At 39.6% G+C, this 25,742-nt stretch overlaps 1 protein-coding gene across 1 annotated transcript; it reads left to right on the plus strand.

Annotated features, from left to right (window-relative positions):
- Positions 1-1,680: 1,680 nt before the first annotated feature.
- On the plus strand, positions 1,681-25,646 carry LOC125022507 (transmembrane protein 150A-like). The gene is made up of 8 exons (XM_047609205.1): positions 1,681-2,202; positions 4,062-4,143; positions 6,637-6,684; positions 10,807-10,893; positions 12,572-12,639; positions 16,889-17,016; positions 22,975-23,152; positions 24,714-25,646. The coding sequence occupies exons 2-8, from the start codon at positions 4,079-4,081 to the stop codon at positions 24,959-24,961; spliced, it is 822 nt and encodes a 273-aa protein (XP_047465161.1). The 5' UTR covers positions 1,681-2,202; positions 4,062-4,078; the 3' UTR covers positions 24,962-25,646.
- The last annotated feature ends 96 nt before the right edge of the window (positions 25,647-25,742 follow it).

Here is a 25,742-nt window from a genome sequence, read left to right on the forward strand (position 1 = left end):
ATATATTAGAGACCAATTGAACGTTTTCAAGGTGTTGACTTGTCCTGTGTGGGACGTACACCTGCAGAGGTCGCCCATGTCTCCATGGAGGACCCACATGATAATAAACAGGTGGCCATAATGCTCAATCTCCAATGACAGTAAAGGAATCAGTGTCAACAGTTCAAAATCGTAAGAAGCAGCTGCCTCCCCTCTGTCCTGTAAAAGTCCCGGCTGGGAGACGAGCTGGTGGGAGGCGGTGGGTTGACGGAGGACAAAGCTCTGCTCACTCAGCGCATTAGTGCCGCAGCCGTGGGTGGTTACACCAGAGGACACGGAGGACAGACACCCTGCAAGAGCCCAGCTCGAGCCTGGATCATGATATGATGTCCAGTGTTTGACTGCAGCAGAACTCCCATCAGGTTGATAATTTGGATTACAATGTGAGTTTAGCATAGAAGCTAATGATGCTAATAAGAAAAACAAAGTGGGGCTTCTGGTTTACTTAATCAATAAATCTTCATCGTGGAGGTCAGAAGACAAATACAAATATTAAAAATAAATAAACACTAATGTAACACTGATCAATGCCAGGTGTTGATCTAAGCATTTTCAAAGTAATCATAATTGTATATATTATAAGCTTCTGTCTTAATTTTAGTTGATATAATTATATATATATCTTATATATCTATATTATATATCTTCATATTTATACTGAACAACTTCATATTCAGACTTTTACTCCACTAACTTGATTTAACAGTTATCATTTCAATTTGTCTTTGAAAACATTAAGTAAATCCATAAAATATGATCAGCAGTAGGGGTTTCGCACAAATTCATACGTATAAACTAATGAACTTTTGCCTTAGTTAAAATAATTTTTTTATCTTTTTAAGACACTGTTTGATTTTCCGGTGAATCCGCGACAGCCTGAGCCTTTGTATTAAAGCCTTCAGCGCCCCCATGTGGCCTCAGTGAGTTACTACTTCAGACAACTTCCTGATAAAACCAGCTGCGCGCCCTGTTTATCTTAAGAAGCTCATTAGGAGCAGCTGTGCAACATCTGCAACAACAGGCACGGTGAGGAGCCACGTGAGGGTGCCTTCAGGTGCCAATATTAAAATGGTTAAACCTTTTTCTCTTGTGTTGCGACTTCATTTGCGTTTTTTTTTGTGAGTTTTACAATATACACGAGACTACTCCACTGTCTTTACCCATATGACATTATCCAACAAGCTAACGCATCACTGTCCAAGCTGCATTTTAATTGATGTACCCAGTGTTAGTTGTCCATGTGGTTCTCAACGTAGGGTCCACGCCCCTCTAATGGGTCACAGGATGAATCCAAGGGGGAATAATAATAATAACAATAGTCTTTCATTTTTATGGGAATTTTTAAATCAACAAGTGCTAAACAAGGTTTCAGAGACAGGCAAATAAAACAAAGATAATAAACACGATCAAAACAATAAACACACAAGACTAATTAAAAATTCAGCTAAAACTAAAAAAGAAAAAGAAGCTATATAGAAGTGCATAGCTGAGTTTTTCTGCTTTTCAGAAACTTTATGTTCACCTGCAACAATCTCTGCAACAGGGGATTACGAGTGGCACTTGAATGCAGCAACTCCGCCTTCCTGGAAAACTTTTTTGGAGGACATTAGAGAGAAAAACATCCCTTGAAATTCAATAAGACTTCAGTCTACACTGCGGAGTCACCACCAGCTGATGTGTAATTTATCTTCATCTTATTGAGAAATCCGTTTCCAGGAAACCAGGCGGACGATGATGATTACATCAACAACTCCAGATTATTCGCAGTGAAATTTGAGTTAGTAAGCTAATTTAAGATCATTTCTCTTTTTCTGAGACTAAATTAGGGAAACGACGTAATTACCTTCATTGGCTGTTCACTAACAGCGCGCGAAGGCGTGCGTAAAAGTTTGGAGCGTGTTCTGGGAGGAGTTTGGAGTGACTGCCTCCAGCTGCGGTCTTCTCCTCAGGTCACAACACATCAGGCTGCACACGGAGCAGAGTCGGTGCGAGGGATGAAAGAAAACAAGATAACATACACACGAGCCTCATGAAGTGATCCTTCTGTCACATCTGGAACATGCAATTGGAGGCGACGGGAGAGCGGCTCACAAACAGTTTCTGCAAGTTGTCCTCGAGTCTGGAGGAGCTGAGATGAGACTGAAGCTTTTCCACTGAGTAGAGGTACGACAGGACTCCCGTATTCTGTGTATGTGTATGGAAAAGTTGATCGAAACTACACATTCTCTGGTTCAAGATAGGATAAAAATCACGTTTTAGCTTTTCTTAAACTGTACTTTAAGCTTTGTTTATTTTATTCATGGTTTTAATTTATTTATTTTTATTTATTTATTTTTTAAATATTTCCTGCTTGATTAGCACGGCAGAGCTGATTTTAATGAGTTTGGGATTTTTAAAATTATTTTATATATATTTTACTTGATGCATAAACAAACAAAAAATAAATAAAAATAAAATAAAAGACAAACATTATATTAACTTTATAAATGGTTGTTCCAGATGTATTATTATATGATATATGATATTTTTGTATTTTGTCAGACAATTATTTTTGGGGAAAAAATACATTTAAAATGTGGAGAATAATAATATAAAGTTCAACCTTCATCAAAAAAGAATAAAAATGCTTTACAAAGTAAAGAAAATACATTAATATATTTAATTAAATTAAGAATAATTGGAACAATTAGTGATTATTTTTTATGCTGATGACATCTTCTTGTCTTCTGTGACATTTATGTGTGAGTATTTCTTGCATTTCACTAAATTTAACGTATTCTAGTAATGTTCCAGCCACAACATTTGTGGATTTTAATTAATTAATTATATTCTCACTTTATATTACTATGCTGGTTTTACTGACAGTCAGCTGGGTTGTTGATGCGATTAAAGATGAATGATAAGATGCAAGTAAAACATTTACCACACCTAGAAGAGTCTTTAACTATTTTAAAAGTACTTTTAGACACATTTAAGACAAATGGACCTGACCCTATTTCATACAGAGGACACTGCTCATTTTAACTGATCACAAGTGTCCAGCTATAAGTACCTGCTTTCACACCTGGCATTTAAAATCTGTCTCCACATGCATCCCCCCACACTTCAGGTTCGATCTCAGTCTCGAGCTCTGTATGTAAATAAAGCTGCCGTCTCTAATCTCTGATGCCTACAACAGAACCACAAACACGAACAGCTGTTTATTGTGTGCGTGTGTGTGCATGTGTCATGACTTAGGGGGATGATACATATTTTGACACAAGCTGTAAATTCTCTCTCACTGAAAGGACACACATTAAGGTTTTATTTATTTATTGAGCTCAGTCCTGACATTAGTCATTTTGGAGACAGAGGTCAGATTATAACTGAATACTAATGTCACCAGCTGTGCTGTCTAAAACAGTGACAGGTACAGTAAAGGTATTCTCATTTTATGTGTTAATTCTCATTCAGAATGATTTATTATTTAGTTAGTTAGTAACAGCTACAGCATAAGACATAATAAAAAGAAAAAAAATCAAATTTGAAATAATGTGCAAAAAATAACAGCACTCTGGAAAATATATAGAGGAAAAAATAGGAATATAAGGACATTGTGTTCTGCGTGGATGGGAATTAAAACTGGTAATATAATGTAATTGCTAAGATTATAAAATGGAGACAGTGAGGTAAAATTGTCCAAGATAAGGCAGTGCAAAAGATCAGATTATTGTGCAAAAAGAATGGAAGAAAAAAAAGGAGCAGAATATTTTAGGCAGATATTACTTATCACTTATAATAGTCAAATGCATCCTGGATGTGTTCACATCTGGATTTGAAACTGGACACTTGTGATGGGATCTCTCAGCGTGGATGCGTTTATTAGTGTAGAGGTACAAGGCCTCTTTAGTGTCTACACGCACACAAACGCAAACTGTCCCATTATGAAGCTGGAACAGGAAGATATGTGGAGTTTTTTTTTTATTTGTAAATTGTGTGATCAGAGAGTCTAGGATGTCTCAGAGGTGTCGTTCTGTTTGCAGAGCTCCTGGTGGTCGTCATGTCCCTGTGGATGATCCTTCCTGTCAGCCTTCCTGTCTTCACCATCACAGGAATATGGGTTGTGTGAGTAATCTTTGTAAAGTCAACACAACTAAGAGTTTTTGAATGTATTTAAAGTGCAATGAATCAAGATAATCAGATCAATTTGTGAGTGGTTTTAAGTTTTGGTAACTTTAAATACTTTATCACCTTATAAGCTGATTTAATTCGATTCACAGTCTTTTGGCTCAGAAATTGTTGACATCTGTGGACCTTCTAGTTACCTGTTACCCTTTCAGTTTTCTCAATGACCTCAAGTGCCTGCCTGCACAAAGTTCGCCTATTTAAAGTCTTTCCTTTTTTGGAGCCAAGACTAACGCTGTTTATTCAGCGACGGCGGAGGAGCGAGAGTCATCCTTGAGATTCCACGCTGCATGTCTCGTCATGGCGTCCCCGTTTTTTTTTTTTCTTCTTTTTTTTTGTTGTTTTTGCTCAGCCTCGCTTGCCCGTGCACACAACAGCCACATCTGCAGCTCCTCAAATGGCAACAGCGTGCAATCAGAGCTGCTTTTATGGTGGAAAATGAGCGAGCAGAGCACAGCAGCAGCGGCGGCAGCTGTAACACACTGCAAACAACTTCTGTTAACAAGGGGTGGAACGTGCTTTAGCGCCATTATGGAGGAATCACGAGACGCATATATGGAGATTTGTGTAGAAGTGTAGTGATGATCATTTTGTTTTTGTTGAGAGGTGTCTTAAAGGAATAGTCTTATATGTAGTAGACGTTGATATCCCTCTTGTCTCTGGACGAAATGAGAAGCTAGAAAACAAGCAGGTGGTTAGCTTAGCTTAGCATAAGGACTGGAAACAGGAAAACTGCTGCTGCTGTCCTTCTTTATATATACATATACTATGTACACCAAGACTTTCAGACTTAATCCAGATTCAGATTAATGAAAGAATGTAGTGTAGACAATCTTCATATGCACCAGAAAACATGATGGTGACCAGATAACATTAAAAATAAATAAATAAATGAATAAAAGCTCAGTGTGGCTCCCGTGTTCGTCGCCATCTTGGCGGTGCCTGACTCCTCCAAACTGGAGCTGAGTCTAAACACAGATCAAGGCAGCTCCACCCTTAATTATTTAAAGTGCTTAGTATCATTTTAGAGTTTAGAGCTCAATATTTGCGTAAATTATTGGTTTGCCATTCCATTTTTCCAATTTCCGACCTATCAGAGAATAGTTGCCTGATGCCACATAAGACAAAAAGTCCATTAAAACTGGTTCTATCACTGGTTCTATCCCCCACTTTGTCCGTGGTAGAGGTGCAAGTTAAAAAAAATAGGGAAGTGTGTGTTTAAATGGGCTAAATGCAGAAAATGAAGCAAGTGTCTTCATGTACTTGACTCTTCTGGGTCCCCTGGAAACATATCTGGTGTGGTTATTGTTAGTGAGAGGCTGAGCGGCATACATTCACACATCTAAGTCTTTACGTGGCTTTATATTTAGGATCATATATTAGGTATTGTATTAACTATTAAGGATGCTGGGGGCTTTTTCACCCACTTTCTCTTTTCCTGAGTAGATTCACACTCCGGTCTTTCGCACCTTTGTAAAGTGGGTGCAAGTATTTCACGCCGGGGTCTCAAAGGGTTTTCAGGCCTTTAATCCCACCCTTCCTGTCAGAGCTGCCGCTGTTCAGGCACGTCGACACCTGTCTGTGTTTGTGCCTTTGAACTGTTGAATAGTTGACCCCGAAAATGCTGCAGCTGCAGCCTGTGTCAGGAATATTACGATTTACTTTCGAGCAAAAAACAAATTATTTGAACAGAAACCCTGCAGAAATTCAACCCAGAATCTTTACAAAAACAAATCGATGCCCCTGATCCGGGGCGTCTCCATGTTATCAGGGATCAATAGTAGTTTGCTTTTCTGTTTTTTTGCGTGAACACGTGTCAGCAGCTTGTTTTACTGATTCCTGTATCTTATCTGTGCATAGTTTGTCTTTTAAGTCATTTTGAAATTGACTGGTAGTGTATTTAGACTCTTAAGACTCTTGATATGCTTAAAATGGCCCATTGTTTACAGCTTTTTGCTTTTTAAAATGGAAATTAAGAAAAAAAACAAATTTTTTATTTTAGAGGGCGTCTATCGCTGTGTTGTCTTGTGTGGTTAGGATGCTAGGCTAAATTTATGCTTCTGCGTCAGATTTACGATGGAGGTACATCCTAATTTTGAAGCTTGCGAAATCTTTGTCCCCGGAAAAGATCCCCTGCAGTAAAAAAATTCAAACTTAACGAATGCTCTTGGTATTACTGCTGTGTTGTGCAACTGTCATTGCATATCGAACTGATTTAGGGCGTTTAAAAATCAGCAGCAGCAGCAGCTCTCCTGGCGTCACCGCGCAGGTTAAAAAGCAGCCAGCGGTGTGAGGTAATTCATATGTGCTCAGTTAGTGAAGATAGATTAAGGTTTAACACAGTATTTATGCAGTAATGAGTCAAAACTGTCCTCTCCTCATTTCATGTCTACACAGTCAGCTGCCGACCTGATGAGTTTTGTCTGTTTGCAGGTATGCGATGGCTCTCTACAACCAGCACGTCTGCCCGGTGCACAACTGGTACAACAACAACACACACACACACATCAGTATAAAGGTTCAACCAAAATACAAACTGAAACAAGAAACAGGGACGCGTTGGGTTTCTTGAATGTGTTTCACCCAGATCTAAAAAGACTGGTGAGGATTTGTGGTTTAAACAGGAACATCTGTGAGTGTTGTCCACCGGAAACTCACGTGGATATGGTCTTTTAACCCCTTGCTGTCCGTGTGCGGACCGTCCGATATTTTCGCGACAAAACCGGAGAGTAACTCAGCTCCTTGTCTACGTGCCAAAACATGTTGTATGTCGGAAACTTATTTTCTTGAGATTAGAATGATGCACACCATTTGAAGATTCACTCATAACTGCTGCAGGATCAGTAAACACCTATGTGAGACCAGGTGGAAACACACAATAATGTATATGATTCAAATATTAAGCCTCACAGAATTCCAGGAATTCCAGAGAATAATGTCCTCCAGTAAAATACTTCCCCTGCAGCAAACGTTCACAATCTCCTTTAGATGTGCATGTTTTCCACATATTCTCAATCATAACTTAGACAAATTCTGGCTGTTGGAAGAAGAAGAAAACCTTGACTTTTCTCCAAAGCTTAAAATTTACTCTGTCTTTTTTTTTTTTTTTTTTCATAGATGTTTTAGACATAAATTACAGGAATGTTGACCGGATACTCACCTCCCCCCTAATTAACTTAACCCTTTACTTCCAGATTATATCAAATTGGAAAACCCCTCAATAAACATGGGAAGTGGACTGAGATGTCCATTAGTCCCTCAGAACCAACCCTTTTAGTAGAAGCTGCTTTCGGTGAAACGTCTTCAAGAATCTCTCCGTCCACTTGACCTTGTTTCAGCTTTTTTATTTTTTTTGATAAATTCAAGATGCAAGATCAAAAAATTGTTTTGTCTAAGTCTCAAGCAAACAGAGAACATAAATGTGACCAGACATAGACATAAGAGTATGAGTCAAGGAGAAAAAATAGAATAAGATAAAAACTAAAAAAAATAGTGTAGTGTAAGAATGAGGTATTAATTACTAGAAAAATATTCTGAAAATATACAGTCCAATCTACAATCACAGACATGATATATATATATATAGATATATATATATATATATATGCACATTTTAAAAATGTCTCAGTCCGGACCCAAAGTGTCTCAGTGTTTGTTAAATAAAGTTTCTATAAAGTAAAGTGTCTTGTATGCAGATACAGACAGTGCAGAAATCTGGGTGACTATTCAAGGCGTCGGCCACGTGGTTGGGGTTTGCTGACGTTTGACTTTTAAAGTAACCTCAAATCAGACACAGAGGATATTTAGGATTTGGTTTGAGTTTGAGTAACATCTGTCCTTTAACATCTGTCCTGAGCAATCACATGTGAGGATGCATTATATTATATGAGATATGATCTCGGACCACATGTGGAGGTGGTCTAAGTCCCGTTTGACCTCATTCTTTTGGTAACGTGAATGCAGGATGACAGCGGGTCATAATAAAGACGATCTACTCAACAGAAGTAGTCTGAAAAGAGGAGTTTAACTCATTATTTCAGAATAAAAGCATACAACCACTATCATAAATTATCGCCTATGAAGGAAAAGACAATGTAGCTGATGTCTGTTTATTAGTAATGACAGTCAAAGGTTCAAGTTGCCATCTGAGTTTTGTGCAGGTGTTGAAAATAACTAACGTCAGGGTGGAGATGAATGAAAAACAGCACTGTTTGTGGTTTTGAAACAGCAGTAGAGATCCACTAGCTGTTAAAATGTTCTACTGGGCCCTAAACAATACATTTGCATACAGAGTGCACAGCTGGGTACACAGTTCTAGTTATATTTTGGTTGCCAACAAAGAAATAAAAGTAGCTGCTGCAAACGGATTAAATAACTTTTATACATGTCTGAAGTCACGCAACAAACTTCAACGTCTGACCGACACTATCTGCTCAGTTTTCTCTTGTCTACGCTGAAGTGTTTTCAAGTCTTCGTCTTGCGGAGGAGCATTTAGTCTGTTAATGTAACACAAAGCTCAGGAACTCACTCACACGCTCATTGTGAATAATTAGTCTTCATTGCGTCGGTGCCCACCGTGGAAAGTGCAGAAAGAAAACGCAATCTTCCTCGAGGCCTCACGTCTTGGCAAGCTCGCCAGTCTCAGTTCAAACACTGTGAGGCACGAGAGGGAGGAGGAACGGAGGGATGCTGAATGCTGTGATAAAGAAAAATTAATGAGGGAGACGTAGGGTATAGACCGAGAATGCAAACAGCTGGTCCAAGCCTAGGGAGGAAGAACTTGTTATCTCTGAAACTGATGGATTTCATTGGTATGTGAAGCCTAAACGTGGATTGAAATTGACAGAGACATCTCCCCGACTGGTACCGACAACGACGCCGAAAGCATATGAATCAGCAGAGAGTTACCATACATCTGGAGAGCGTCTGCATAACCTGTCTGTGAGAGGAGGTCATTTTTAAGGAGTAGTTCTTGAATGTAGGTCATCGCTACATGTTAGCTCGTATATCTGTGATAGTATCACAGTGTCGTTATGGCTATATTCGGTTTATGGAATTAATGCTTAATGTGTTAAAAATACGCTGTTCTCTTGAGGTTTATTTAAGGCCTTTGTAAAAGCAAATTATAAAACAATTTACAAAGAAGGAAAAAATACAATAAGTGTGTCTGTAATAGAGATTTAAACAGGGAAGCTGCCTGTCTGATTTCATGTAGATGATTACGGAAAATCGATTTTTTAGCTTTTAGTTTAGGTGATTTTGTATCAGGATCTCAGTCACCCTGGATGCATTGAGGTCGATCCTACCTAAGACACATTTACAGGTGGTCTGGGACACATTTGACCTCATTCTTTTGGCTTTGTAAACATACAGTGAGTCCTGGGTGACGTTAAAGACCACGACTCAACAGAAGAAGAGGAGTTTAACTCATTCATTCCAACAAAAAACAAAAAATCAAAAAAAACACATCCACTATTATAAATCATTACCTAAAAAGGCAGCACCCGAGGTCATCTTAACAGCTGTGATTTCATTGAGAGAGACTTTGGACCACCTTCTGTGTCATCTCCCCGAGTTACGACACGCATACAACAAACAGCTGTTTGTGGTTCTGATCCAGCAGGAGTTAGAGATCCATTCTTATAAGATCACGGTGCTGTTTAGACGCAGAGAGAATCTGAGTTTAGATCTGAATTGCTGGTTGTGGATGCGTGTGCAGACTTATTTTGATGCCAGGACTGAATGCAGATACTTAAAACTGGACACTTGTGATCTGATTGGCCCAGGACAGAGGTCAATACAAGATCAGAGCAGACGCCTCGGGCTGCGTTCTGATCTTGTATTTGGCTTTAATCAAGAATAAAAGTCACGAGACATTTTTTAACCTAAGACAGGGGGCGCTCGAATTTGAACAGACGGACCTCGTGATCTGTCCTCAAATGCTCTAACACTAAACTATATCCTAAATCTGCCAAGGAAAGTCTGCAGCTGATACAATGCACTTCAACAAGAGGCAATTTACATGTTGCCATGGGTGGAGCCTTGAGGAACTCCACAAGTGAAATGAGAAGAATTACTTTACAATTACACAGAACTTCCTGTTAGTGGTAAAATAAACATTAAAACCAGCCTACATGTCTTTACCAAATGATTTAGATAATTATAGAAAACTAACATGTATTTATATAATTGCATAATTTCCTAACACTTCACATCTGATAAGTGGTAAAAAAAAAAAAAAAAAAAAATCTGCTGAGTGTTCAGCTGTGTTATTTAAGAGACCTCTCACCTACAAACATTCTGGGTTAATATTGTACTGTCTTCTGCGTAGAGCCAAAGGCGTGATGTCACAGATGTAAGAGTCGATGCTCAAACATTGACAGACTTTCAACACATTTGCTTTCTTTAGTTGCTCTGCATTAGAAGAGATTCATTACACCGAAGGGGGGGTGAAATATGCTTCGAAATAGGGGTCATTCTTGATCTCCTTTAAGATGAATGCGCTCCAGTGTCAGTGTGTTTGACGCAATCTGCTAAAACCTCTACGTTCATGCATGCTGTATCTGCCTACAGCCTGAAGTAAGTGCACGTGTTTGTTTTCAGGCTTTACAATGAGTCCTGTGAGGAGCTGCTTCCATTACAGAGGGGACCTGTGTTGTGTTGCACCATGGACAACATACCGCTCATCAGGTGAGGGATCCCATCTCTGCAGGTATCACAGAACTGAGCTCAAAAGCTACTGTCGTGTGTTTTCCCCCTCAGAAACCCCTGGTCCTTGTAATGATTGTGATGTTCTGTGAAACCAAACGAAGCACACTGTGAACACCGACTCCTTGTTAAACCCACAGTGGTAAATCAATGACAAAACTGGCCGAGGATCCTCTTTCCACTCACAATAACAATCCTGCACATTGTATGCACGATGTGACCGCGGATATCAAATTCTGTTAAAAAAAAAAAAAAGCAAACTGCCTCGCTTTGGTCTGAGGTTTGGAGTTTATATTTGGTCTTTTTTTTTTCTTTTTTTTTTTTAAATATATATTTTCCTTACTTTGTTGACAATTTTTTATCATCACCTCAGATTCATACTCATTCAGTTTTATGAAGTTTTAACAAACACACTCAGAGATGTTTTCAGAATTTTAGAAAATGTAATTACTTTGCAAATAGAAGACCAAACCTTTTTACTTATTTTTAATTATCAGTTTTGTGCAAACTCCTGCATCTAACCACTAGGAGAGCATCAATTTAGTTTTATATTGTAATGTTTTCTATATTTTTTTGCTAAATGAAACAAAGAGGGAAAACAACAATATTTTAACAAAGGATTACATTTTATGCCCAGAGACTCAAGTACAAAATGTCCAACATGATGAGACATTTAATATGAGGTGTATGTGCAAATATGTTAAATATCATGTATGTAATGTCACCTTCAATTGATTTTATTGCCTTCATGTTTGAACGAGCATCCAGATCCGTTTTATGTGATAGTCTGGACTGAACAAGGCAGAAGTGTCAGTTTAACGTAACAAAGTATTTATAAAATCATAGAAATTCAACAAGTAGACACTCAAAATTTTGCACGAGCTGAATACAGTTTAATAAAAGGAAACAGTAGCAATATACCAAGTATAAGCAAAATAACAAATACTAAATATTGACATCTAAAGGTCCTCTTATTTATTTCTGTCTTAATAAATCTCATGTCCCATTTTATGCAAAGGTCTGTTGGAAACTTTTGCATCTAACTAAATATACTGAAATCTGAACAGGGCTAAATAAGATTTAATAAACTTCCACAAAACGACAGAAGCCAAAGCAGGAACTCCATCTCTCTATTGCTGACCCGTGTTCAGAGCAGTTGAAGCGCAGAGTTTGACAAAAAGAAAATGAATAAATAAATGCTGGCATGGATTTAGTACCACAACTTCTTTGTTTGGATTAAGCAGATCGTGTATTTTTTGCTACTTTTTGAAAAAATACTTCTGAAACACTCACTTGAAACACAACGAGAAGTAATTTATATTTTACTCGCTGTAAACTAAAAATGCAATACAAGGAATTTAAATAGATGATAAATAGAAAATGTTAAATACTGACAGGTAATGTGGTGATGTGGTTTGTATTTATTTTTGACGTGTAGCTCTCCAATGAATAAATAAATAAATAAATCGTTTTAGTACCTCGGCTTACAGACGACATCTGAGGCATTTCGCAGGAGGCTTTTTCGCGGCTATTTTGAAGGAATTCCTGCTGCACTCAGGAGTTATTGACAGCGAGCGGTTAAAACTCAAACTTGACTAAACTTGCACTGCAGCTCAGCTCATACTGACCAGGCCTCCTCTCCTCTCTGCTCCCTCCTCAGTAAATGTGGAACTCTGCCACCTGAAAGCTGCTTCTTCAGCCTCATTTGCAGCACGGGATCATTCATGGGTGAGTATAGTTTAAAATACACTTTAAACATCATCGTAGTATTATTTTTTTTTTGTTGTTTTTTTCCACCTTCACACATATTCACCTCGTAGCTGAACCGGACTGAGGCTTGTTTTTGCAGCTGTGGCGACTCCAGCCAAGTTTCTAGTCCCCAGATTCCACTGCCAGGTCCGACCTCAGACCTCAGTCTGAGGGAAAATGTACTCGATGCCGCGAGCCGTTCTTTTTTTAATGGCTGACATGACCCAGGAACATTCACCCTCTGCCCATTAGCTCGTCTGTTCTGCCCAAGCTTAATCTATTTTGGGTGGTTTCCTGCGGTTGTGCATATTTCCTTTTAAAACGTTTGTCAGGATTCTCACAGTTTACACCGTGATATTTGATCCACTCATACTTTTTAAGGACCGACATCGAACACACACAGAGGCAGTTGGTTTGAGAGGCGATAGACCAGCTGCAGGATTTGACTTTAATCTTGAATTTGCAGAGCTTCACAATGCACGTCCACCTATTTCCTCTTCTTCTTCTTCTTCCTCATCCATCTTGGTCATCTTCTTCTATTGAATGAAGAAAAATATGTTCCTCTTCTTCTCATTCTTCTTCTTCTTCTTCATCTTTTCCCCAGCCCTTTGTCCCCCTTCTTCACTTCTTCTCTTGATGTTCCTCCTCCCAGTTGTCTTCTCCTCCTTCTCCTTCCCAATCTCCTCATTCTTCTTCTCCTCCTTCATCTTCTGCTACATTTCCAGCAGATGCTCCATAGCAGCAAAAGCACGTTATCAATAAGGTTCTACGGTGATTTATGTTTTGATATAAACACACGTTTGAATGATGAGGTTGAAGAAATATTGTGCATGTAAATAGTGAAAACGTCCTGCTGCTCTCAGTCCTCTGATCTTTACGTTGAGTAAAAGCCCCACGGATGACTGAATGTAACCCTTTGAGCGTCCTGGCAGTAGCTACCTATTTGCTCTCTCTTCAAACACTCGTCTAGTGACCTCTTCACAGCGAACACCTGGTTCTGAGAAAATACTGGAATTCCTGCGTCCTCATGCAAAAAAAACACAGAGCTGGCTTTTTATATTTACAATACACTGTAAAACTGTCAGTCCTAAAAAAGAGCAACGTAACTAGGAAATATTAGTTAGTAGCCTCGTGTTACCTCTGCCTGGAAGAAAATGTTGCACCTGAACAGAAAGACTACAGCCAATGGCCAGCTGGTACATTGGGAAATAACTCAGCAGGTGGGAGTAGTCAGTATTCGTCGTTCAAATGGGGGAACAGGAAGTTAGGGAGAGCTGCTATTAGCAGGTAAGCTAAGAGGAGCTACGAAGCATCACACAGAGCTGACGTCGCTCCTGACTCATGCTAATCAGTTTAGCCTGTCCTACTCAGACCTGATTGCGCTCAGATGATGTCTATGACTACGTTTCTAGTATGCTTGTCCATCACCACATCATTTTATTGTATGTGACTGGCCAGTCAGACCTTTGCAGGAGCATAATCAGTTCCCAACAAAGAGACTCCAGCAATTATCTACAACAAAAAGTGGGGGAAGTCCCACGATGGCAAAAATGAGATTAAAGCGATATGTCATCCCTATGTGCACCTGTTAGCTTTAGCTTAGCATAGGTGCTGTAATGTCAAGTTGCCAATTAGCCAGTTGTTCGCAAAAGTGATAAATAAGCTCAAGAATTTTCCCCAATTACTTCTTGTGACCTGTACATTTCACACTTCATTAACATGAAGGAGCTGCCTAGGGATATAGACCTGGGACTATGTTCCGGCAAAGCAACGCTGCCAGGCACAAAGACATCACGCAGCACCTGAAAACCCCCAACTTCCGTCAACACACCTGCAAGACAGTTTTTTTTTCAGCAAATCAGAGTGATCTCTCTGACCGACTTGTTCCACTGTCGATTCAACATGATGACAGGTTGGAAAAGTTAATGGTGTGGGACACACCAACCAGAACTCAGGTCATAGAGACTCACTGACAGCCCAACACCAGCAAACAGCCAACAACAGACTTGGTGTACCACAGGCCTTAGCAAAGTAGTTCACTTCTGCATTTCACAAGAGATATTTACTGCATTTATGATGCACTTGTTACATTAAAGATAATGAGGTAATTAAACAAATCAAAATCTATGCAAGAGACATGTTGTTCCTCTATTTACTTTCCTGTAAATGTTATTTTTGTGCAGCCACTAAAAATAAAATTATAGTTTCTTTGTTGAAGCCATGTGGTGTCAAAAACAGATTATCTAACATATACGAGGAGCTCTGTCTACCAGAGCTCAAAGCATCAAATTTCCATTTTTACTCACGGATTAACACATTTTCTGTCAGCACTGAGTGAAAGCCACAGTGCAGCCGTGTACGAGCTCTGGAAATTTCCCTAACATCAAAAGCTTTCCACCTTTTTTTTTTATTCCACTCGCTCAAACAATACCCAGTTTATATTTGTGTGGAGGTTTGTTTAACTCGAAGGTGTGGCGTGAGAAGAATGGTAACTGTTGAGATCAGAAAGTGGATCCCTCGCTGTGCTGCAGCCCGTGAAACTCACATAAAAACCCAGAACCCAAAACACTGAGTCTTATCACTGGGTTCACGTGATCGTCAAACTCTGACCGCTGCGTTAGCCAACAGGAACACGAAAACACGCCGCTGTATGGGGCACCAGATGTGAGCGGCGTGAGATGGACGTGTGTGAGAGCAGCGTGAAACTGCTGTGACTCTTTGATGGAGACGTTTAGTAAACAGGCGTCAGGAATCTGCTCAGACTGAGATCTGCAGCGTCAGCACTGTACATGTCAGGATGAAAGTCTGAGCTCGATGCTACTTTGATGCTGAATTTGCATCTTGAAGTTGCTCAGCTAGCGTCAACTGTGTGTATGTGCTTAATTTTATTTGTCTGCACCAAATGGCTGAAAACTGAAGTACCAAAGTAGTTCTTCAAATGTGCACTGCAGGCTTGTAACAAAAGTGAGTCTGTCGTCCTAGACCTCTGTGTTAAAACAGCAGAAATAAACATGTTGACAGCCATGAAACAGCTTGAGCCTCTCTAGCTAATTTCTCCATTCATGACAATTGGGGAGAATTTTATTTGAACTCACTTGTATAAGTTATAGTTAGGAATAGTTAAGTGCGTGGCTGCGTTAAGTGACAGGTTAGTGTCCTCACAGATTGCTATCTGTCTTTAGCCTCAGTTACACTCATGCTTCACCTTTTTAAAATTAGCTATGAGTTAGGTGGAGGCAGGCACTAACAAGATGGCGACAGCCATGGAGACCACACTGAGCTTCAAAACTGCTTTTCAGAGACCGTAATGGGAGATATTCCTGAGGTTTTCGGGAGTCTTGCTAGCTTTCTGCCCAAAAGCTAAGTAGATGCTCCGCCTCTTCGATCATTTTTAAATTAGCCCGGGAATTAGCCTAAATTAGCTACAATAAACTTTTTAAAGTAAACATCATGCGACATGAAAACAGCATCACATGTAACTACCTAGAACAGGCTGATCAGAAGAGTATTCAATCAGATTGAGAGGTTTGGTTTAAACTTTTAATCATTGGGAATCATGGTTTTAAAGTGTTTGAAAAGATGAACAAAGCTGGAATCCATGTGGGCAGTAACGCCGGAGACAAGGGGGCATCTTGGTCATCTTCTTCTACTCAATCAATTCAAGGACAATACAGGGACATATTCTTTTATTCTTTTTCTCCTCCTTCTCTTCCTGTTCCCCTCCTCCTCCTCCTTCTTCTTCCTCTTTTTCTTGCTTGTTTTTTCTCCTCCTCCCCCTTGATGTTCTTCTGCTGTTCTCGCTCCTTCTCCTCCTTCTCCTCCTTCTTCTCTGTTCTCTTTCCAGCAGATTTCATGCTGAACCACTAAGTCAGTGCAGTTTTATAAACACATATATCTTCATTAAGGAATAAGACAATGTTAGCTTGTTTGTACACTAAACCAGTATGTTGTTGAACGAAGATGTCATCATCGTGTTAGAGATTATTCTCTGAAAGAAACAGGAAGTAACTAGTGTTTGTTGATGAAGCAAAGAACAGTGATGGATGGTGGAAAAACCAACTCCACCCTGAGGCTGTTTCTCTTCTGTTTAGAGAAAGAAAAGCTGTAAACACCTGAGATACAGGCTGTACTGTGACCACAGTAACACAAAGAGAAAATGTTCCTTCTTCTTCTTCTTCTACTTTTGCCCTGATTTGTGGTTTCTTCCGCTATTGGTCTGGTCCTCCAGTGATGCTGATCGGCCTGCTGCGCTACGCTCACGTCATAGAGAAGCACCAGAACTGCATCCTGAACACAGCCGGCCTCTCAACCGGATGGATCTGCGCTGCCGGCCTCATCATGGTGGGAAACTTCCAGGTAATCAGTTTCAGATTCATCTTTTCCTTCTGTGTGAAGAATTATGTATATCAGTGGGTATAACAATGAAAATTTTATTCTTTAGATTAGTCTGTTAAGTAAATGGGAGCTTAATTCTTAATCCTCAGACAATCGTAGGACGATTTTTGTCCATTTGGGCAAAATTTTCCTCTTCATTTGGCTGCTATTTTGGCTATGTTAGTGCATATGGCACATTTTTTGTAACAATGTCTTCGTAAATTTTGAAATTCAAAAAAAATAAATAAAGAAAAAATTCTAATAGATCAACAGAACACAGATTTTTTTTTACCACCCTCTTGAAACCTTAGCGGACAAAATATATATATAAAATATATATAGTGGAAGTCATTTGGAAATTTTTGTCCGCTAAGGTTACAAGAGCGTAGTAAATTTTAAATGTGATGCTACACAAAAAACAATATTGCAATCATGTCAAAATTTTTGATAAGCTTGATCACACCCAAGACTGATGCCCCAGCCACCCAACTTTGGTTTTATAAGAGCTAATTTTTCATGGTGTTTTTTTTTTTGTTTGTTTTTGTTTTTCATAAAAACAACAGTGGCTTCAAGTAATCAAACTGGTATTTAAAAGGTTAAAAAATCACAAAAATGGTTGCATTTCAGTAGTTTTGTAAATTCCTGGAGTGGTTTCAGAGATTTATGCAGAAAAAATAAAATCTTAATCCGTTAAGTTTTTATAGCAGTTTTTGTCCGTTAAGGTTACAAGAGGGAGGTAAATTAAACAGATTCCTGAGGGTGAAGCTCCCCCTGGTCACTGGCTGCAGTAAAGATCATAGGCCTCCTCTCTTCCTTAGCGGATGGGACTTATAATTTTATTTAAATATATATGTATTTTTAAAGATGGTTTCTGTCATTTAGGTTTCCATTTTTTGGTCAATTTTATTTATTTGACACTATAAAAACAAGAGTGACAGCTCTCATTGATATAAAGTTGGACATTTTAACATTGTTTTTGTAGCTCGACTCTAGTACTCATTTGAGGAACTGCCGCTTTAACTTCATTTTTCAAACCTCAAGGTTTCTACCTATCAGGCTAGGTTTCAGGTACCCCATGATAAAAAATAGCACAACATTGATTTGTTTAGTCCAGTCAACATTTTCAGATGTCTTCTATAATGCAATGACAATGCATTTTGGGCCATAGATGGTTTAGTGAAAAAAAAAAAAAAACCTGGGATGATGGCACTGAAACAACACTGTTGTCTTGTTTTAAGAGTTAATTTGTTATTCCAAGTGTTTAACTTGCTTATTTCCAGGTTTAACAATCTTAATTTGAGAAATTTTGTCCATGCAACAAGATAATTTTACTTGTTTTTAGTACCTTTACCCTCATTTATTGTTTTTATCTTGTTTTTAGACCCCCCCCCCCCTTTTTTTGCAGTGAAGGCTGATTTTTATATTTAAAGAAATAAACAAAAATCAATACATCTCCGCCTTCTTCAAAATATGGTGCACCTTCACAAATGTAAGTTACATAATGTCTCCACAGCGAGATTACAATCTCATTATCAATGATTTTAAGGCGCCTCCGGCTATTGTGCAGTTACTTTCTTTGAAATTGTGGTGGACGTTTGATCTTTTCCGCGGAAAATCAGCTGGGGGTGCTGGAGGTACAGGGAAATGGGAAATACATTAATACCGCTGCACTTTGCTTTTTTGTTAGCATCAAATAAGAGGCTTAAAATGGTTTTATTCTTGACTCGATGGTGTTTCTTGAGACGTTGCTGCTCAGAGTCTTGACATGATTTATGGAGGAGGAGAAGATAAAGAACGGGGAAAGTTTTTTTATCCAGTTAGATTCCTGAACAAGTCTTCTTCCTTTCTTGTGTAACCCTAGTCATAAAATTGTCTCGAGTTGAGGTTATGTCACTGTGTACGATGCCTCTGCTGCGTGGCGGCTACCGAGCCTTTGTCGAACTTCCAAGCAAATTTTCTTTGATGTTCTGTTTGTTCTGTGTGGAAATTGTCTGGCAGCCTCTCTGTGGTAGAGTGATCTTTAAAAAAAAAAAAGCACAAGATATTTTGGCCGCAGGCTGTCTTAGTCTGTGGTCCTGCTCTCGGGACGCTTCAGAGCAGTTCACTTTAAGGACGTGTTCGCATCGTGACCTGGTCCAGGTAGAGGAACATGCTTCCAGGGTTCACTTGAGCAGCACATACTGTACAACATGACGTCTGACTCGTAGCTCAGAGTTCAGTTTCAGGTCTTCATGGTTTAAGGATTTCACGTTAAGTCCTGCTTTACCTGTCACACAAAAATGTCATAATTCGCTGTTTTGACAGCAGGAAAAGGTTAAATACATCTTCAGTGTGATCATTCACTCTGAACAGGGATGAACTGAAGAAGGAGAACCGTGGAGAAAAGTGTCAGGTGAAGAGGAAGAGGAGAAGGAGAACAAGGGGAACGGGAAAAGAAGGATATGAAGACACAGAGGAGGAGGAAAGGAAGAAGAACCATGGAGAGGAGGAGAAAGAAGAAAGGGAAGAGGAGGCGAGGAAGGAGTTGGAGAAGACGACCGAGTTGAAATAAGCCATATTTGAATGTTCCACAATTAAGCAGACACAGGATTAAAGGATTTAAAATCAGTCTGAATGTTCCTTGGATCGTCCTCAAGGTCGGTCACTATGTGCCCGATTAAATCCCAAACATTTTCAACAGTTCAAACGAGTTTGACTTTCTCAGAATTCAGCATGAAGTTAAAACAGACTTAGCGGGGACCAGAAAATCATGTGCGGACTCATTTGTTTCGACTGTTAAATCATAACAGTCACATGGTGAAAACCTGTTCCGTCCCCCCTGAGAGAGACAGGAATGTCCTCGAAGGCAACTAGTCTGCTGGAAGCATCAGAGAAGAAGCTGCTCTTGCGCTGATCTGCAGCGTGAGCACTCGGGTGGATTAAAAGTTAACTAAATTAAAACTGTTAGACCCACGGCAGGTGGGTTTTTTATGAGTCGTAATAATGAACCAGGAGTTGTAGCTGCTGAACAATGATCTGATGCATCCAGCTTCACTGTGCATGTGTAAGGCAACCACTGTGAGCTGTGATTTTTTTATTTATTTATTTTTTTGTCTCAGATTACCCCACCGCACATAAGGGGCCCCTCGCACACACAGGGCGCACTGTATATTTCAGTCACTCACCGGTTTCACCCACAACCAAGCAAAGACGTCCCTCCTCCCCTCGTGGATTGGCTGCAGGGCCCTCCTCCCTGCCCGTGCTGGCTCTTACATAACGACCCTCAGTGTGTGCCTCGCAGTAAACATGGCAGGAGCCCTTGGGTGATGCTGCGGACGGCACATCTGCTCAGTGATAAACAGCCGCGGACACCGTTTACACGTTGTACGACAGTTTCAGGGATCTACAAAATCACCTGGCAAAGGATTCTGTGGAAAGTGGAGCATTGAGGTTTTGTTCTGAGTTCGTTGTGGCATCATTCAGTCGGAGCTTGTCCAAATTTTAAACCTTTAACATCCAGTTTGGAAAATCCAGGATGGAAAACTCTCTTACTCCTCCATGTCTAAGAGTAACATAGCATCACCAACCATCTAGAAACCGAAGACTTTAATACTCGCTATAGAGAAAAGCAACAGAGCATTTGTTGCATTTTTTGTAAATAGCTTAAAATGATTAGTCAGTTATTAAAATACTTTTCTGTGGAAATGTAAATATTCAACTGTGTGGAGCAAACATTTTCCATCATATATGCATAGAGTTTCCTCACACATGTTAAGTTAACTTAAAATTGAATTTATGCTCAGTTTAACAAGGTTTTGTGGCGCTAACATGTGCATCTGCATCTCTCCGTTAGGAACTGATTATGCTCTGACAAAGATCTACTCGGCCAATCAAATAATTTGGGTGGGATTTTTTTTTTATTTTTTACAGAAGATTAACGGTGACATAGTCATGTACGTGCCATCTGAGCAGCGTGGAGCTGAATTTGTTTTAATTGGCTCTAATTGGTTGGAGGACTGTTGATGTAGAGGTATTTTATTTTCTCTGCATAGGTTCATAATGAAATCCAGATGTTACCAGACTCATATTCTGATAAAAAGGTTAGCATTATAATCCATGTGAACGACAGTCTGAGTCATTTAGCATTTTAATTGTGATTATGTGAACAGTGTTGCAGGGATGTCACTTTGTCTATGAATTGTTCTCTCTTGGTGAAAAGTGAAAGAAACTATTTTTTATAAAGTTTATAAAAGCCACAGACTAGTTTTCCTTATGATCCAGGGCACAGGTCACATTCACCAGCTTATTATTAAAAATGCTGGATCGTGTGAAAGTGCTGACTCCTGTTCTGTTTAATTGTATGGACTGAGTTCAAAATGCCATAACATGACGACTTGTTTATTTTCCACCTACACCATTGCTTAGTTTGTGCTGGTGATGTATGCAGCCTTCAAAAACGTGTCATTTTCAAGGCAGTATACCTGAACAAAGAGCATTCAAGTGGTTTCTGTAGCATAAGCACGTATAATTCAGTCAGAATGAGCGTTTGCGTGTTCGCCGTGTCGCTTCCCTGTCATTAACAGCTAAAACAGCTGTGCTTTTCTTTTATAATACTTCTCTGCCGAGTCTTTTCTCAGGACGTGTCATCATCATACCAGCTGCTGCATTTAGAAAATATGCGTCTAGACTATTCTGATAATTATAAATACAGGAAAGGTTACCTTCCTCCACCACGACAGTAACAGGTTATTTCAGTGAGTTCAAGCTGACACTGCCGTCTCTTTCAGTATCAAAGATGATAATGGAGATGATCTGGTTTTTCTTTGTGAATTGGTATTATTACCATTTCATGGATGAGATTGTCATGTTCCTATAATGTGCTTTGTCTGATGATATTGTAACATTAATTACTCAGAGTGCCGCTGTTAGGTCAGGATGTCCTCAGTGACAGTGTTTTTATTACTTCGATGTTCCCACAAAACGACAATGAGAAATTATGCTCAGGTGTAAATGGCTTTGTTGATCCCAACAGGATATGGATTATTGTCACACAAGAAGAAGTGATGGTTTGTGAATATAAAACAACGCTAAATGGTGACAAGCATGCTAGCAAGTCTGTGAGGCTGAATTTGTGTGCTAAAGTGCTAAAGTTAATGTGCTGGCACGCAGACAATAACATGCTAACATGCAACTGTTTAGCATGTATACCATTAACCATCTTTGGTAGCTTACATTAGCATGTTACCATGTTGATATGCTAATGATCGCTTAGCTATACAGTTGAGATTGAGCTGTTAGCAGGAAGAACATTTTATGGTATTTACTAGCATACTACTAGCATGTTAACTAAAATTCACTGAACACAGACAAGATGGGATTTATTAGCTAAAAGTCATGCTACAGGCATGCTAGCAGCTCTGTTAGACTGTATTTCAGCTAAATGCTAGTTTAAGCTAATAAGCACTTAACCTACTCAGGTATGAGTAAAACTGAGAGAAATGTTTGAGAAATATTTACACGTAGAACAAAGAAAAATTAAAAACTACTTAAGAGCATCTTGAATTCCTGAGCAAAATTTCTATGCAATTACAAAAATACAAAACCTCAGAGTGGCGCTAGAGGAAAGTCGCATCTGAAATGATGTTTTTTGTTTCCTATCCAAGTGAAAACTGACAGAGGCACTATAAGGAAAATAGACCAAAAAAATGAGACGTAACTTTAAGCCACAAATGCCAACCTGATTAATTTCAGGGGACCATCAAACTTGGTGACTTCTTCCTCTAGGACGCATGAGTACAAATATGTAATGTAAGCTAGTTAGTGTGGACAAAAAGAGTGGACTAGCTTAAAGAAGGGGAGAGTTGTCAAGGAATAAGTCAAGAAATCAGCATCATGTTTGAGACCTACTGCCTGGGTTTTTGTAGTGTAAACTTACCTAATGTATGTATGTTTGTTTCTCAGGTGGATTTTGCCAAAGTCCTCCACTACGTTGGAGCGGGAGTCGCCTTCCCCTCCAGCATGTTATTTGTGTGTCTTCAGTCGGCTCTGACCTATCGACTGGCCAAGACCCAGGGCGAGTACCGGATGGGTCACTTCCGTGTCGGGATGGCCCTGCTGGCGCTCATCGCTCTGGTGCTCAGTATCCTTAAAGCTCATCTCAGATTCTACTAACTCTATACTTTTTCATTTATTTATTTATTTTAGGAACCTTTCGCTTTTATTGGTGTATAGTCAGATGACACAGCATCAGTTTTTAAGAAAGTTCTGAAAAATTAATAGTTTTTTATTTACAGGCCCCAAAGCCACTTAGGGAGAATGTCAGGGTGGATAGATGGGTCAAAAAGCAATGTTTCTTTTAACCAACTGTGTATTTGTTTTTGTAACTAGACAAAAAGATGGTCATCTAACTTTATTTTAACCCCAATCCTCAAGTAAACCTAACAAGTTATTTCTGTGACTAAGCTAGGACTGTCAACAATTTGTTTGCCATTAACTTTACGCGATTAACGCATGCATGTCGCATTATTACGACCTCAGCTCAAACCTTAAGTTCGGAAATTAGGAAGTGATAAAAACAGCAGTAACTGTGGGGAAAGCAAGCATTATCTCAAGTGCGGTTGTAGTGAATAATTCTACCCAGCAGAGGGCAGTAATATGCTGTGTAGCGCCTAAACTGCCAGATCCCATAATGAAACGAGAATAAAAGCAGAAACAAACAAGTACAAATGCATAGAGAAATGAGTCCTTTTGAAAAGATTCAAAGATCTACCAGATTCTTCTGTTGCCAACGATAAACGTCTTTGAATTTACGGTTGATGATTAGTAGCATTTTATTAAGTGAGCCGGGAGCTTGAGCAGTCATTGATTGATACTGTAGATAAAGAGCCACTCCCCCTTCAGCAGCCTGCTTTTGAAATTGAAGTTGTCATCTGGTCTTGTAAATGTAATCAAATTACTCCTCTGTGGAGATATTTGCTTGCTCCAACTTGGCTGTGAGTCTGTTGGTTGTCCACGCTCTTAACTGTGATGCCCTAACCCTCTTAGCCTTCCTACATGTTCAGAGGTTATTAATGTAAATTGAATTACGTGGCCCCCTGCTGGAGAACAAACTGTTTTTACATTCATGATTAAATCCATGTGCCTGCTCTGTGAACTTTTGGACTTGGCTTTGGGCTCACGCTCACTGTCTTCACATAAAATTAGATCTCTGCAAAGATATTATGCACCATGAACTGTATGTTCACAGTTTGAGTGATTTATGTATTTTTAGCCTTTAGACTTATTATGCTATTTTACCATGATTGGTTGGCCAAAAAACAACTTTTATACAACAATATGCATTCTTCCCGGTGCATGATTCGTTATATGTAAATTGAGGGTTCCAACTGGAATGTCGTCGTCTAGTCCTACAAGTCATATTAACCGGGGTTTAAATGAGCCTTCACATCAATTTTAAGATGCAAAATATTAGCGGGAGAACTTGAGGTTTTGTCAGATGGAATATTTTTGTTGGACGACCAGCTTTGACCCATGGGCCGTTACTTGCCCACCAGGGTTCTAAATATTTTGGACTGAATTTATGTTGGCAACTAGCTTCAACATCAAAAATAAAATAATAAAAAATATCTGGGGTGAATGTGACGGTGTGTTCGCTGACTCCTGCTGTGCCTTTATTGTTCTCCTTAACCTCTGATCTCCAGGTGGAGTTTTCTTTTGCCAGGAGAGCTTCGCCCTGCAGCACACCTCCGCCATCTTCGAGTGGGTCTACTGCATGCTCATCATGTTCTTCTATGGGACTTTTGCCTTCGAGTTCGCGGGCGTGTCGGGAGACACCGTGATGGTCCTCTCCAGAGGAGGGGGCGTGCAGGGATTCTCCACCTCAGAGCTCAAGGCCGAGGTGGGCGGAGGGGCCAACCACCACCAGCCGGAGAATATGTCGATCCTGTAACTGAAACGCAGCCTGTGGAGGTCGAAGTGTGACACGCGGACCTATCTAGAAGGCCCCAACATGGAGTCGTATTCTGGAAGCTGCCTCCTGCATATCACCACGCTCACTATTGCACACAGCCACAGCATCAAAGCTGTTTTCTTCAGCAGTGACCAAAGACTGACTGTTATGCTTTAAAAGTACCGACAGCACGGCAACACATTGCACAGTATCGTCAGTGCCTTTCTGAGCACCAACACTTGTGCACAAGCACACACACACACACACACAGACCTGGGTGTTTGTTTTAATTGTCCTTATGTAACAATCCCTCTCTGGATTCTTGGCTGAAGTTGCCTTTTATCCGACCGAACGTCCTGAAAGTGCCTCAGAAGTCGAGCATGGCGGCGTCAGTGCTGGAGCTTCTTCAAAAGTCTGGACGCTCACACGCAGAGACCTGTGATGTTTTTCTTTTTTTTTCTCTCAGGAAGTTTTGTTACATCATTAGCTTTTAGTCTTTACCTCAACTGTAAAATGAAATGTTCCAAAAACCTTCAACAATAGGTGGACGTTACTGTGTGCCAAGAATAATGACTTTCTTTTAAAGCGGATTAACCATTAAAATGTCCGTGCCAAAAAAATGATGGCAGGAGTATCTGCACATGTAAAGTGTTCATACTATAATTCAAGTTATGATATTCATAAACATACCAACCAGCTGACTCGTATTTCCCTGATAAGCTCTGTTCTATTGTATATCTTGTTGTGTTTCATTTCTCTCAGTGAAACTTCCTTCGGATAT

This window comes from Mugil cephalus, chromosome 16 (genome assembly GCF_022458985.1).
Source record: "Mugil cephalus isolate CIBA_MC_2020 chromosome 16, CIBA_Mcephalus_1.1, whole genome shotgun sequence".
NCBI lineage: Eukaryota > Metazoa > Chordata > Actinopteri > Mugiliformes > Mugilidae > Mugil > Mugil cephalus.